Source organism: Gymnogyps californianus, chromosome 3, assembly GCF_018139145.2.
Source record: "Gymnogyps californianus isolate 813 chromosome 3, ASM1813914v2, whole genome shotgun sequence".
Lineage (NCBI taxonomy): Eukaryota > Metazoa > Chordata > Aves > Accipitriformes > Cathartidae > Gymnogyps > Gymnogyps californianus.
This window is the reverse complement of record NC_059473.1, coordinates 44,507,600-44,523,808: the sequence shown is the minus strand read 5'-3', so window position 1 is coordinate 44,523,808 and position 16,209 is coordinate 44,507,600. Positions and strand designations below refer to the sequence as shown.

General features: G+C 35.0%; 1 protein-coding gene across 2 annotated transcripts in view; it reads right to left on the bottom strand.

The window, feature by feature from the left end:
- Positions 1 to 16,209, bottom strand: part of TARBP1 (TAR (HIV-1) RNA binding protein 1) — a 39,790-nt gene that overhangs the window by 1,486 nt on the left and 22,095 nt on the right. For both annotated transcript variants that reach the window (XM_050894332.1, XM_050894331.1), the window contains 13 exons: positions 15,959 to 16,147; positions 12,525 to 12,724; positions 12,316 to 12,387; positions 11,025 to 11,145; positions 9,505 to 9,615; positions 8,814 to 8,963; positions 6,825 to 6,911; positions 5,774 to 5,970; positions 4,563 to 4,644; positions 3,031 to 3,202; positions 2,581 to 2,772; positions 1,480 to 1,604; positions 205 to 341 (listed from right to left, as the gene is read on the bottom strand). In XM_050894332.1, coding sequence (XP_050750289.1) covers positions 205 to 341; positions 1,480 to 1,604; positions 2,581 to 2,772; positions 3,031 to 3,202; positions 4,563 to 4,644; positions 5,774 to 5,970; positions 6,825 to 6,911; positions 8,814 to 8,963; positions 9,505 to 9,615; positions 11,025 to 11,145; positions 12,316 to 12,387; positions 12,525 to 12,724; positions 15,959 to 16,147 — 1,835 coding nt within the window. The remainder of the gene's footprint in view (positions 1 to 204; positions 342 to 1,479; positions 1,605 to 2,580; positions 2,773 to 3,030; positions 3,203 to 4,562; positions 4,645 to 5,773; positions 5,971 to 6,824; positions 6,912 to 8,813; positions 8,964 to 9,504; positions 9,616 to 11,024; positions 11,146 to 12,315; positions 12,388 to 12,524; positions 12,725 to 15,958; positions 16,148 to 16,209) is intronic.

Genomic DNA, 16,209 nt, shown 5'->3' with positions numbered 1-16,209 from the left:
AGTATGAGGAGAAGGATCGTTCAGGAGTAGGTATCGATACCTCCCACTCCTTAGCACACAAAGCCAAGCTCTGCTTTTTCCACAATCACTTCCCATTCTAAATCCACCTTTACCAGTGTCACTTAGTTTTCATATGACCAAACTCTGACTAGTAGAAGGGATGGACTGCAAGAGGTAGATTTACAAAGAAGTCTGTGTTCTTACCCCAGCAATAATAGTGACTTCTCCGGGAAGCAGTATTCTGTAAGATCAAAACTTTTAGCTGTCTGCTCCACACCAATAATAGTGTAGCCTTCTGTTTTTTTCTGCTGTAAATAATCAACAAGCTGAGATGGTTTCACCTGTCCATCAAAAGTAAAGAGAAATATACAAATATATAAATATTGCCATTTGTAAACTTCTGAAGTTACTGTAAAAATCAATTAAGATGAATGACTTTTATCCCCAAAGACACTGTCCATATACATAGCTTAACATTTTAAAACCTCTTCAGCAGTGGCTCAAAAGGTTAAGTAATGCCACAAAAATGTGCTCCACAAATACAATGAATAAAGGCTTTTCTATGCTTCTGACAGCTACAAGCCTTACATCTGAATGTAAAAGAATCACTCTTGCATAGGGACAAGGTGCATAGTTGTTATTTAACCTGGAATTCCTTCCCAAAACAATACAACAGCCAGTATTGAAGCTGAGTTGCCTTACATGCCTGCATTACAACTTGTGACAGCTTGCAGTGAAGAATTTAGTTGTCTTCATCCTACTCTCTAAACTGCTTATTTGTATTAAATGCTAATTTCTTCATGCAACAGAAGCTCTATCATCAGTACACTTCTGTACAGAGATTAGGCGTGACAACACGTGTTCATCAGCATTCTGTTTTAGGCAAAACACACTACAGCTACCTTGTTCTGAAGAAAAATCTTAATAGGCTGAAAATAAGCACTGGGGGGGGAAATGAAAAATTTGCACTGAATTTTTCAGATCACTTAAAGCTGATCTTGAAAAACTGATTATTATAAAATATCACAAACATATTTTCTACCAAATACTAAACATACAGGTTGAAACTCTCATTTTTATAAGCTAGATAATAGGTTCTAAAAGCTTGGCACAAGTTAGCTTCAGGCAAACTCAAAGATTATCCCCATGAAGTTACCAAAAGCAATGGACCAGGCAAGATAAATGAAGTGTTGTTCAACTTGTATAAACAAACATTAAATTCCAATGCACCACTATAAAACACAGAGTAAGATGTAACAAAGCTCACATAAATCAGTTTATCACAGCAACAAGAAATTAAAAGTATTTTAAAAATTTATACCAAAATACTCAGGATTAAGTCTCAGAGATAACAGCGGGAGCTTCTGTTAAATAAAAAGTTCATTTTTGCAAGATAAAAAAAGTAAGACTCTGAACTACGCATCTGATGAACTGAAGATGTACAGTACACTTTTTAGCTATTAAAATGTTTCCATTCACCTCAACAAGGGGGAGCCACTGCTCTGCAGAAACACTAAGATGCTGAAACTGCTTATCCTGTATATAATGAAGACTGCCGACAACTAGCGCAGATGCCCCAAATATTTCACTTGTACGACATAAACCTACAAACAGAAGAATTAAAGTGATTTTTGTGTAGAAAATAAACACCAAGCCAGAATATTTTAGCAAGTGTAAAAGGACACATAATCTGAAAGAGAAATGGTTACTTTAGTCCTCTATTTTTAATCAGTTTCAGGTGCTTCCTAGATCTGTTCCAAGCCACACCTTGTTCCATATAATTTACCAGGAAAAATAAAAAAAAAAAAAAATGTTTTGTAACTTAGCAGAAAGATAAAAATTAGAAAAGCACTATGTCTGGCAACGTGCTTCTACAATACTAATTACACAAAGTAATGGGTCAGTGTACAAGCCTCAGCAGGGATGGATGGACACCTACACACACTTAAGCTCTAAATCCCGTGCCTGTTAAATGAAAGGCCTGAGAGAATGACACATTGCAGCATTACAATGCAGACAGCACCAGCTTGTGGGCTTATTTTTCATTAAAGTTTCACTGCAGTTATTTAAACTGCTGACAACAGCAAGCACAATGCAATAAAGTATTTGCAGGAGTTATATCACAGCTTGCACGACATTGTGAAGGAGTACTTAATCAGGAACATGCACTTTCCTGTCCAACAGGCATGAGAAACTAGTAATCTACAAGATTTGGTTTAATTGTTACAGAAAAAAGTGTAAAAGCAAATTATTTCCTTTAACGGCATATACAGTTCAAAAACTCAACTGTAACAAAGAATATAAAAACAGTAAGAAACTGAGCATGATTTACAGCAAAGTTAAGTAATGCATGCTATGTGTAAGTACTTCCCCCCCTCCCCAAAATGTAACTATAGAAGACCCCTTCTTCCAAAGCAGCTAGTATTTCTTTTGGTTACCAGTTTTTTTCAGGATAATGATCTATTTCTCTGAGCAGTACTTAAATTTTCTAATTATCAACGTAAGATGAAATTCATTCCTATTATCCAAGTGGGCTCTAAGGTCTAAAATAAAAGTTTAAAAATGTGCAATCAACCTTACCTCCTAAATTGGTAGGTTTATCAATAAGTGAAGCCACCACAATCAGTCTGCTGTTTGATTTACCGAGTTTAGCAGCACGATCCTGAAATACCATTTCCAGGTCTAAACTAGGAGTACTGTTTTTCCAGGGTATAATCTTTTTCTGAACATCAGTCCATTCTGTCTGGCTATGTGTTTCAGCTGAATTTGAACCTATAAAAACAAGTAGTAGTCATATGGATATACAAGCGGTAGTGAAACTACTGCTTCAGTAAAGAAGATTATCTAAATGGTAATACTGTAGACACCATTAGTCATCTACTATTATTTTTATGGTACATACTTTGCTTACATAGATACAAGTCTACTTCAGCTGGAAAACTGATTTCAATCAGAGATCAGATTGAATACAGACGTATACAGCTACTACATACAAATAATTGTATTTAGTATAGATTAGCTATATTTTACCCATGTCTTGCTGAGACCAGTCACTTGGTTTCAGATCACGAAGTTCCATTCGAGAATGATACCACTGAAATGCTGGTGGCAAAGGAATGTCAGTGAATCTGTCAAATTTGGAAAGTGAGATCCATTCATCTTCAGCAAGTTCCGAAAGGCGGGGAAGAGTGTAAAATATTGTCTGCAATTTAACACAGTGTTATTAGCAGAGCACCACTAAAGCAAGCAAAACAGATATAAATTAATCTCTGGTAATTTTATTGCACACATCTTATCTAGCATTCTATGATTTTCATACTTGTTTTTCTTGGTACTTGAACTTACTAACATCTCTCTCAATATTCATCATTTTATATATAGGCTATCCCAAACTTTCATAAATCTAGTCTCCTTCTCTCTCCGATTAGACCTTTTTTAAGGATCTGCATTGATTACTGTTCTGAAATTCTAGAATACCAACGAATTAACGCTATGCTTCTCAGCTACGCGTAACACTAAAGAGTGTTCAGATGCTCTTATGAACTTCTAGTAAAGAATGCGGATTGACTTAATATCAAAAGGAATATACTCAAAAGCATTAAAATCTAGTGGTAAAATCCAACTCAGCACTACCAATACAGCTAACCACAATTTATCAAGGAGGAACAAACACACACCCCAAGGAAAAGGCTGAATAAAATGAAGGGTTTAAAACCCAGACATTTTGTTTATCGCAATGCACCCTCAAGATGAAGGTGAAGATGCACCCTGAATATATTTAAATACTTAACAAGTATTAAGTATTAGCCTTGTTTTGTTTTTTTTTTTCTTGTTCAGGATTTTCACTTCCGAATTTTGCCACGTCATATCTGGCATACTTAAGTGTTCACAAAAATATTTCACAGAACAACAGTTAAAAAAAAAACAGAAAAAAATTCCTTCTCTGAAAGATAGCACTGTTTGTGCCACAAAACATGTACCCCTTTTCACATTCATGTTTATCTTGTATTTTCAGCTTAGTTCCTCTATCTCTTATTTTTATCTGCACCCTTATTTTTGCCTTCCTTCCCTCAGTGTTTATTCAGCTGTCAGTTATTTAAGCTATAGCAAAAACTATAGCTGAGAAAGGTGCTCTAGAGTTATATATCTGTATCCCATTCACATCAAACAACAGTTTAGTTAAGCAACTTGAAGTTACTTCTAAGGACAGGAGATGTCTCAAAAATCCTAACAAACTACATGCAATTAAGTAGATGCTCTTCAGTTATTAGAAGTAACTTTTCCAGCCACAAATATAAAACCTGATTAACTCCCACACAGATCGGCACATTCATCACACATACCTCTTCTTAATTGACCTAGGTTTTTAACACAATATTAATTAGAGAATTAAGCTGCAGTCTTAGTCTAAAATCCATCACAATTTAGGTGAAGTAATTTTTCAGAGTTTTAATGAATAATAGTTGATCATTATTCATCCTACATTAGAACATACAAAGAAAGATAAAAATATAGTTGTAAAACTACACAAATACAATGATCAGCAATAGTCTCGCACTTGCCTCTAGACTATAATCCTCAAGTGGATGAAATGTTGCAAAGAAGAAGTGATCCTGGATTCGCTGCCAGTTCCTTCTAGCATTCCTGCAATTGCAGAAAGTAATGCAAAATGCACAAAAAAGGCAACGTACTGGATTTTTTAATTGTCAATTGGAATAAGGCAACCTGATTGTATTTACTATATACTGTATGCGAAGAAAATACTTTAACAATTAAGTAAGGACCCATTTTAAAAAAAAAACAAAACAAAACGCAGCATTCGGGAAACAAGTTTCATTTATGTTTCAAGAAAGGCCCACAACATGCCTCCAAATTCTATTACTGAAAGAAGCAAGTTTGGCAAGAAAGAGTATCCCATCTAGGCCTCTGAAGGAAACTGAATACTAGCCTGTGGTTCAGTGACAACTTCTGGCTGTCAAAAAAACCCCCAAAACCAGCAGACTCCTCCCACTGCTGCTTTCTTCTATCCCATGTCTTGACATGCCAACTTGGGTGATTTAACAGTGACATTGATCAGGGAAATGAATACTAATGTTCTCCACCCCCCCACCCCACCCCCCACCCCCAAAAAAAAGCGCCTGTCAGCAGCAGTCCCAAGTTTATGTTGGCTGACAAGACTGTCAGAACTTCTAAATAGTTTTAATTAACACCTAAAAACAGGGCTAAAAAAAGGATACAAACACACAGACAGTACAAAATCTAACTGAATTGTTTTATTTCCAAATCAGTAAGCAGAAAAGCATTTCTGTAAAGCTCATTTAATCATCACCTAAAATTAATTTCCCTATCTGTTTTTCTCCCACAGAAGTTTTTTCAAATATTAACACCGAAAACATGTTGGATTTTTATATTTGAGAATTTACTGGTATCAGGAAGTTTGGAAGAATGTATTTTATTGCTTCAAAACCCGTCAGGTAAGAAAATTAAGCATGACTGTCTTTTTTTACCCCACCTCTAAACTATGAGCACTGTTCAAACATGCCTTGAGTTTTTCCTCTTGTGCTTTCAGACTGTAATGCTACACTGAATTATCACTTCATTTTCTTGGCTAATAATTAGATTTCAATTTCGAAGTTTTGGTTTCTTTTTAAGAAGAGTTAAAAACCCCATGAAACCCTGTAGAAATTATCAAGTGCTACTTTAGAAAATTAGACTTGCTGCAAATGGCTCAGAAGAACAATGTTAAGCTGTAAGTCAGAAGAATGTTACTAACCCTGTGCCATGCATGTTTTCCACTTGTTGAAGGCTAGATTCAATAACTGGTGTCAGAGCTTCAAATTCTTCCACATGCAACATTCTGCACATACCCCAGATTTTTTTAAGGGCGACTAACGCATAAAGTCGAACGCTGAAATTATGGTTGAAACACCACTGTAGAACAACTATGAGGGCCTTCTTCAAAGCTGGCTTCTAAAAAAACAAAGATAAAGAAGTTTCTTTCATTTACGTTAAGCCTTAACGTACCATTCAGAAGGAGAAAAGTAAGAGTGGCCCAAGAAACAGTGGCTTCCTCAAAAAACAGCCTTTCAGAAAGGCCAAAGCTTTAACAGTACACATATGTCCAAATACAGCCTTCAGAACATGGTCCTGATTTCATTCCTTCTCACTAGGGCACAGACCTACAGCCCCACTTGTGTTCCATTCTGCATACATGGAAACCTCTATTTACTTCTGACTTTCTAGCATTTAGAAAGCTGATCTTGCAAATGTATGCAGACACTAAAAAATAACAAAAATGCTTGGATTGCTACAGATGTGAAGTAGTTGATCTAATGTAACATCTGACTATATTTCATCCTCTATTTTAAAGTTCAATAAAAAAATTGAGAATTCCAAATAAAGAATTCTAAATGTAATATGGACTAGCTATTGCCAAAGAACTCCATATTTGAGTGTTGTTATTCTACAGAAAGATCACCTTCTTCCAGCTTATCTCTGGCCGACTTCATGCAGATTAAACAAGAGCAGCAAGAAAAACAAACCCAGATGCATCCACATGTTTAATTAAAACTGGAGTAGCTATTCTAGAAAAATTCACAGGTAATCAGGCCCTATGTATCCAGAACATCTGCCATTTAGCTAATTTTCCTAAGTCCAATACATTACAGAGGTGACAGGAAGAGTTAGTGTTTTCTGTATCAAAGGATACCTTTGTAGGAAGTAGGTATTAAAAAGGTTTCGAAAACAGACTGCAAAAATGGTTATTTCAGATATCCATATACAGTGCAACTGAATAAAGAATGAACACTTTTAGTCAAACTTACCTTCTCCGAGGTATTTTGAAGAACTATGTCAAAGTGTGATAACACTGATAAAAATGTGCAGATGCTTGTTTTAAGCTTTTCTTCATCCTAAAGCAAAAGAGAATGTAACAAGAAATATGCATATATAAAATGTTTTTATACCCTAAAAGTTTTCACAGCATGTTCTGCAGATGCAATATCAACACTATTAAAAAGAAAAACCTATGTGTTTCCACAGGAAAATTTACTAAAATACAAAGTTCCTATTATTAAGATTTCATTTTTCCTAACACGTTATTTGCTTTTTACTAACACATCAATCAGAATGAAGTATACAGCAGTATAAATGAGCTAAAATTCAACCCAAATTCACCGTATTCCGCCCCCCCCACACCTCCTGCCCAACCCTAAACCCAATAAAAACCTTGGGGATTCTTTTCAGTGCTTGCACTTTTCCACGTCACAAACGTGGGTACCGGACGCAGAACGCATAGCCTACCATCAGCCTCACCCACACTCATTTCCTCACCCATGTGGAAATGAGTTTCCACAGTTCTATTCACCACTTCTGTTTACAAATATAGTCCCTAATTCATCCATTTTGCCACAGCATTGCACTGGGTGCTCAAGTTCAGCTTATTTTTCAATATGATCCTGAAAATCCTTTTCAGAGTCACTGTTTTCCAGGATAGCCTCTGAAAATACAACCTGTATTCCTTTTTCGTAAATATACACGTTTTCTGCCTGCTCTGTTTGTTTGAATGGGCCCACTGTGATTCAGTACGTTCGTTAATCAGCATGAGATTGCTTTGATCCAATAGATTATCATCTACTAAGATGATAGCAATTCCAACTGCCTGAGCTCTTGGAAGGAACTCTGAAATAGGAAAAGGTTACATCCCTGACAGCACTTCTCATCAGTTCAGATAGGCATGACAAGGCATCTTTATGCACTTAGGGAAAAAAAAAAAAAGTATAAATTGTAAACAGAAAGAGAAATTTTTTCCCCCGCGCAGAAAAAAACCCCAAACAACCCCAAAACCCACAGCATGCATCACTAGCAAGCAAAGTTGTCTCAGAGCAATATTAAAAACCTGCCTGGTTTTGGGCAAAAAACGTATATATACAGTTTTCCAATTTTTTTATTTAATTCTTGTCCTACTGTTTGGCTTTTAAAAAAAACTACAGTAGCAACTAGGCTATTTGATAAGCAAGAAGACATCTACATTTAACTATTATGAGTGGTGAGCTTCAGCAGAGGCACCGCTGCAAGTAACGTCTTCCTATACACTGGAGGAGATGCAAGTACATATATTTTCTACTCAGCCCAAATGTACAATGCTAACAAATTCAAGGATATCAATACAGACAATTACTATTTCTACAGGTCAACTCTTATGGGTAATTACTTTAAGAAGGCAGCAAGACATAAAAATGAAATGCTAGTAGGTCAGTTCTCCTCAGTCAACCCTTTCATGACTTTTGGGTACCATAATTCAAACCCTGCCTCCAGTTTTGGAACCACATTACAGAACTCCACTGTGAGAGAAGCCCATATTAAAAGCTGCAAACTGAGTACGTGTTACGCAAGTCATGTTCCCACTGACAAACAAGATGCAGAAGACAAAAGCTGGGTGTGGAAACCACAAGTGACTTTGCAGTATCTTCCCAAACTCAGAATCTAGGGCATCCATGTGTTCCTGATGGCTCTTATATTGGTGACTGCAAAGAATACTCTGATTCGCTATGCCAGCTCTACTCTGACCAGAGTAGTACATTATAAAAGGAAGTCTCTCAACTGGAAGAATTCACTTGTCTTCAGCCACTTCTACATCACAAATTTCTAAATGTCTCTGAACTATAGTTCAGACTCACTTCCAAGTTAATTTGATCTGCTCAACACTGCTTCTAAAGGAAAACTGGAATACACAGAAAATAAGGTATGGGAAGACGAACTGTATCCAATTTGTTCAAATTACTGTTCAAGTGAATGCCAAAGTTCTTACTTACATAGCAAAAGCAATCCCAGAATTTATTAAGGTATTGGGGGTATTTATGCAGACTCAAGATAACAATCCATTCTATGAAGTATTTCACAGATGCCTGATTGTTACCAAATCCAGCCTGAAAAACTCTGTCAAGAGTTCCACACAAAAAATTCTGAGAAAACAAAATCAGATAATCATTTAGTATATTGTTAGTTATTTCCATGAAGAAAAAAATTCTAAATAAAAGAACATTCTCAGCTTTATCATACTATTAGAAATACTTTTAATACTCAAATTAAAACATTTTAGAACCATCTAATTTCTTTATTATACTTTTCAAGTATTTTATTATGAAGAAGCATTAGATTAAACTAAAATTTCTCAATTTTCTGAGTGTTCATAAAGTAGCAACATTTTTACTAAATGAAAAGCTTTAAATCAGATAGTCAGTACAGAGTTTTAGCTAGCTTTAACAGGAACAGTCTAGTCTCCTATAATTCACAAATCCAAGAACCAGTTTCTAGTGACCTCTGGAAATGCATCATAAATCCATCACTTCAGACTGAAAGAATGAAACTACACAAAACTTCTACATCAACCACAGACATTACATGCCTCATAGTCTGCTGTAATTTAACATATGCAGTTTGCATGACACCAAATTATTCTTGAAAGTAGATATTTATTTAAGAATTCATAGTGAAGAGCAATACCTGGTCAAGCTTCGGAAGAAGAACTAAGAGTGTCTGCCATACCCGGTTTTTAATTCTATGCTGTAAAGAGTTTGCATAATAGCGTGTTCTAGATCTGGATACCAGTTCATCCTAAAAGCAAATTAAAAGGTTTATTACCTATTCTTCCTTTAAAATTGAATCCATGGAAATACACTTTACTGTAATGAGAAAGCAGCATCTACTGCACAGGTAGCATCAGCATTAAGTATAAATTTAGGAAAAATATATTAATTCCATTTATTTAGAATTAAATTTTGAAGCTTGTCCATGAGAAGTTCAGAAAGTTGAAAAAATACACAATTCCACTTAGTATTTTTACTTAAGAGCACAAAAAATGTTAGGTATTAAGACCCTTCAAACAGCAGAAAGTTGAAGAATTTACAGCACCTACTGCATATGAACAATTAAAACAGTACTACACAAAATGGAGCTTGAAGACTCAAGCTGTCATTTAGTTATACAAGAACTAAAGATCCTAAGTGAAGACATGAGTATATAAATGAAAACATTTCTACTTTAGTGTCTACATTTAAAAAAATGGGTTTAGTCATGCTATCAATTAGATCAGCTTGTACCTACAGCTCTAGTTTTGAGACAGAAATTGATATTCTGCAATAAGATGTTTTACGTGAAAGAAAACAGATAAGTGGAACTTTAAAAAGATTTGAAATTAATGTTCTCATATGGCTCACATTCTTTCCCTACGTACTCTGTTTTGGCCTTAAACATACAGGACACCCAAAATTATTTCCTTGACTTTTTAAAAATAAAATTATTTGGTGATCCAAGTCCTATGTAATACTAAAATGCAAATACACTTTATTTTTACATGTTTAAGTTTCATATTTAAGCAAGTAAGGAAATCACTTTTAAAGCTCACTTTTCCCACTTTGATCAATCTTACAACACAAATATTATCCATTTTTCCTCCAGTAGTTAACTGACAGGAACGAAGAACCACCCATTTCTTCTTCTTCAGACAAAAGCAGAATTCTATAGTACCAGAATGCATGGGTGATGTTCTAGTAGCAGCTGTCATAATTTACCACTGACTTTACACTACTGCCAATGCATAAGCAGCTACGACATAAATGAAAATCAGACCCCAACCTTCTCCATTAATTCTATTTATAAAGGTCTTCTAAGGAGACAATAGCGCTCTCAATTCAAGAGGCAGTCTGCAATTGTTAAAGTGAAATGCAGTGCTTCAAAATGCAGCCTAAAAGAAGATTCTTAATGGAACAATGGTTACAATTTGGATAAAGTTCCGTGAAGTCAGAAAATCCACTAAAAAGAGAGAAATAAACCTGAAAGACAATTTTTACTATTTTGGTTTGGCTGAATTAACTTCTGTCTCATAATAAAAACCAAGTGTATTACTGGGCAAATCTAGACAGGCTATACAAACAACCGTAAATACATTCTGTCAACTGTAAATACTTTGCGTTTTAGTAATTGTACTAACATTACATTTATATACCAAGAGAAATGAAGTTTACTTTATCAAGTAGTTTGATGAAAATGTCTTCCACAAATGTCTTATGCAAGATATTTGATCCATCCAACAAGCACAGGAATTTAATAGCACAAACCCGAACGTAGTGATCATCTCGATTTGTACTGTAAAATATTAATTTAAAAAAAAAAAAATCAAACTCTATTTGTTCAGACATAAAGATAATTCCTAAATTATAAAAAAGCACCAAACACCATCTTGAACATACAGCCATCAAGTTGTCTGTAGTGAGACAATATGCAAATAGCCAGAACCAACATTTTAAAGTTGATCATTGCTGATGAAGAAAACTAGTGAGTTCCAAATAACCTGCCCCTGCTTCCATCTACAGGTCTTTAATAGCATGTAAGTGTTTAAAATAATTTTCTACAGAAATAGCTGTATCATACAAAGTTTTTGAAGTTCTGTGCCTGTAAACTGTAATCTTAAAGCAACTAATTTATGCTTACAGATTTGGTCAAATATTCTAGTCCAAAACAACACTTGATTCCTATTAGTTATTCAGGGACATCTGGAATAATTAATGCCAAGAGTAGAATTAATGACATTATAGGTAACAAAGCATCACACAGCTGCAGACTGTCACCCGACATTTGGAAACCAAGAAGCTCTTGGGAGAAAATGCAGGAGTAGTGAACATTGGCAGTAGATTTTTTTTTAAAAGCTCAGGTTTTAGCAACTACTAACACTTCTCAAAACATTATGTTAGAACTGTTTCTCTGATCTTTTTCCACTGAGTAAAGGTGGGAGTGAAACTACAAAAAAAGTTCAATAATCCAGTAGCCAATGTCCCTGTTTCACAAACCGGAGGCAGAGCCTATTGCCAGTATGCAAGCTAGAAAGGCCTACAACCAATGTTAAAAAGCCAAGCTCCAAATCTAGCTGCATTAAAGCCTGAGTTTCTTAACGGTCTTGCCTACAATGATAAGGTACATATCAGCTCTGCATCCTAAAAAGTATTACTTTTATGAGGTGAAACAACGAGGAAGTAGTTACTTCAGTCCCATTCAGGTTAACAAGTGGGATATATTTTCCTGAAAATACTTAGCCTTTTTCTACTTTTTGTATTTAAATTATGAATACAATGTGATGTATATCCCTTTTACCAATATTTAAAAAGGTTATGAATATACTCCTTATGGGTCCCTTCCAACTTGAGATATTCTATGATAAGAAGCTGACTTCAAAACCAGCATCTTTCCTATTGTAGCATCAATCGTAATGAAGACACAAATCACACCAAATATTGTAAGATGTATCCTCAAAATCATTACCTTTCTGTAACAACATTCGCTGCACATTTTTCTCCAAGATTTTCTATGAAGGCATGCACATCCTGAATAAGTCTTCACAGATGAAAGAAGACAAAGCAACAAAATTAGCAGAATAGCATACAAAAACTGTTTTCAACAGTTATCTCAAAGTTTAAAACAAAGCGCACAAAATAATAACCAATATAATCACGAAGATTTTTTTTTTATACCTTTGATCTCTCCTAAATACAGTTCCAAAGACACAAGCCTCAGTGATAAGTTCACAATAATTTCCAGCATTTAAGAAAGCATTTGTCAAGGCACTTCTCTCATCAACAGTGGGAAATATCCAAGATTGACAACAATGACTAAGGACTACATTGAAGACTCCAGTCTTTGTAGTGGACATATCTATGAGCTTGAAAATTATCTGAAAAGAAGAAATAAAAGATTCAAAATCTAGTTTTCAGAAGTACTAGAATTATTAGAATAATATTGCAGTGATATCTATTTTAGCAGGTCTGATCTTCCGCATCCTATCTCTGCTCAGGTTAATGCTGTCTTCAATCTATTTACAATTCCCTGATTATAAGGGCAGGTGAATGGGCAACAATTGGCCCAGTACAACTGATCCTTGCTTAAACAGACAGACCACCAGATGCTTTACATAAATCTCCTGGTAACTGGAACAAATCTACCTGGGCTCACTTCACGAGTACAAACCTGGTGTTTTTAATCAATCCTTACCAATTTAGAAAAAAAATTAAACATTAAACAAAATTTCTTCCATAGGTAACCATATCACTAGTTCTCTTCTTGAATGAGGATCACATTCATGTTGAAGTTTGTATTTGAGTTCAAGTGGAAAAACGTCTTTGTACAATTTACTTTTTATTTTTGAGGAGGGCACATTTAAGACATACGAAACTGCTATCTAGAACTTCTCCAAAAAGGAGAAAAATAAAACAAGAAAAACGGCCCCAAAATTTTCCTTTCCTACTCCCTTCATTAGGGTAAGTGCAAGAGTAAACTTCAGTTACAAAGTAAATTTTTTCTAAGAAATTGCAAGCATTTGGGAGAGGACAGGGAGATTCAGAATGAACAGGTGAGTTATTTTACAAATTCCTTTTTAGACAACATCAGTTAGAGCTGTCCATGAGAATGGTTTTCCAGAAGGTGTGACAGCTCTTACGAGACAGTTTCTTTTCTTCCCCGCTCCAAAATGATACTCTTGATAATATGGCAATGACAGTAACACCGTTTTTATTAAGTTGTTCTGAATTGCTAAGGATTAAAGCACCAAGAAGCTCATGAAGAGCTTAAATTGAAATACCGGAATGCACTCTGAAGAAACACTTTCTGGGAAAAAAAAAAAAAAAAAAACCACCTTAGAAACATTTGGTCTTTTTACAAAGAATTCAGAAACTTTTCTTTTAGTGCAAAGACAGGCATTGTAACTTTCCTAATAATTCTAAAATTGAACTATTGTGTTTCACCTGTAGGGAAGCAGCATGACATTTACTACGCGTTTCTCAATCCTGGAATGTTTTTCAATTGTTTCATTAACATAGTAAAAGTCCAGCACACACAAAAGAAATTTAAGAAATTTAAGTTCTAGCACAATTAACAATTGAATAATCACAAAGGAAAAGGAAAAGTGCAGCAGCAGAAATGAAGCCTAAGAACACAGTGCTCTGGACACCTCTGCGGGAGTCCTTCTGGATTTTACCATAGCAATAATCCCTTTTTTGGCTCAAATATACCCCTTTGTTCCACCCCTTCTAACTATTATTAAAAAGACAGAGTGCACTGTGGTATACAAAAATCAAAATTATGCTTCTGTGACAAATCAGGATCAGGCAGTTCCATTTTTTCTTTCTCATTAGCTTAAACTATATAGCCATTGCACAAGGGGTCAATGGCAACAGAGACTGCCGAGGAGTGGGATAAGAATATACGTAAGTAGGCACTTGCTTGGGAACTTTATCTTCATTTTCTTATGAAGGGGCAGAAGGTGGTTCGACCAGATGCCCTTTGCTGAGTATAGGAGACCTTCATTAGCTCCTTGATGCCTGCTGTCAAGGTATGTCCCACTGCAGACAATGGGATAGCTGTCACACAGACTCAAGACTCTCAACATTGGCAAAATACACCTTACATAATGCTTGAAATACGAACGCTGAAGTTAAGACAGTAATTCTAAGAATTTAAACAAATTTTATGATCAAAGAAAAATGAAAAACTAACTACAGCTCATCAGTTACTACAACACTGGGCATACAATTATCCATTACAGAGATTCATTAAAAGAAAAAGTTAACTGATTCCTAAAACTGAAGAGATATTTTACCATCTTTGCATACATATCTTATTTTGGCTTGGGTCCACATGAAGACTACAAATGCGAAGCGTTATCTACTGTTTAAAATAGATGACAGTAACATTCATTTGAAGCAAGTTTTCAAAAAGAACAAAGACAAAATAAATGGGACTATATTTTAAGATGCTTAAGGGTAATACGGAGATATTACAGCAATTTTAAATAGCTGCGAAGTGTCTATTTTTCTATATTTTATTAAAAACCATTTTGGAGTGTCTGGGCTAAAAATAAAGTTGAGACATTTGCTATTATTTAAAGTTACAAGTGTGACACCAAGACAGAGCTATGAATGGTGACTTCAAAGCAAAACTGCAACCCCTCCTAGTATGATTTCTGTGCTAAGTGCGAAGCAGCGCATGAGACCGTAAGTCTAAGCATAGTCTAAGCACACATATACACTGGTAACTAATATATAATGTATTAGTGCTCTGGTAAAAGTCTCACAGTCATTGTGGACTGTTCTGCACAAACATTTAATTGATACTCAGAGGGGAAGAAAGCAAAAAACCCAAGAAAGATTATTTAGAAAAGAAATAGTGAACAACTTTCCAGTGTATAAAGCCAAGACGAACAAACATCCCAGTACTGAATTTTAGTGACTTAAAACGGAAAAAGAACACCATGACATATGCAAGAATTTTTGGAGTACAGGAAGCTGCATCCACCTTACAAAAAAAGAGTAAAAATTATTTTTTTCTTTTCTTAACAACAGAGGCAGCTCTATCATGCAGTATTAAATTGAACTCTAAGGTGACTATGATTTTTATGTTTACTACACCTGGACCCTCAGAGAAAAAAAGCCTTTAAAGAAGCAGTTTAAGTTGGCTTATTCAATAGCATCTACGAAAAGTTCTGAACGGTTCTAACTTTTCATTTAAGAAAGTATTTTCATAAAGACTAAACTATTAGAAAAAGGCATAATTTTTCCAGAATATTAGGAGTTTGTGACAGTTCAGGTGGCAAATCCTGAACAAAATATTGAAGAGGAAGTGCATAATGTAAAAATAAAATAAAAGACCAAAAAACCCATTTTACTGAATGCAGAAGACGCTGAACAGTCTAAAAATCAAAGAAATAGTACTTTTAATTTTCTGTGTTACAAGAACAAACAATGTATTTGTTTATCCTCAATCTAATTGATCTTTTGTCTTAACATTCTCAAACTAGTACCTTTTTGGAAATGAAAAATTCACAATAGCTGAAGGGAAAATAAAAAGTAAAATACATTTTTAGATGCAGATAAAATTTATGTTCCCTTCCCAAAAAAGAATTCTTAAAACTGACCTCTCTTATTTTGGCATATGCTTGACCCTTTGCACTTGCAGCAACAGCTAGAACCTCAGTATCAAAGATGAACTGAACAAAAGCTTTTAGATTGGACCAGAATATTAGCTGTGTGTTGCTCAAAGAGGATATAATTTTCCAAGCCAAATCAAATGCTTCTATGCAGAGAGACTCCGATGAGTTCAGAAGCTGAAAATAAAGAGAAGAACGAAGTGTTACATTTGACAAAATACACCCCCAAAACTATTAAT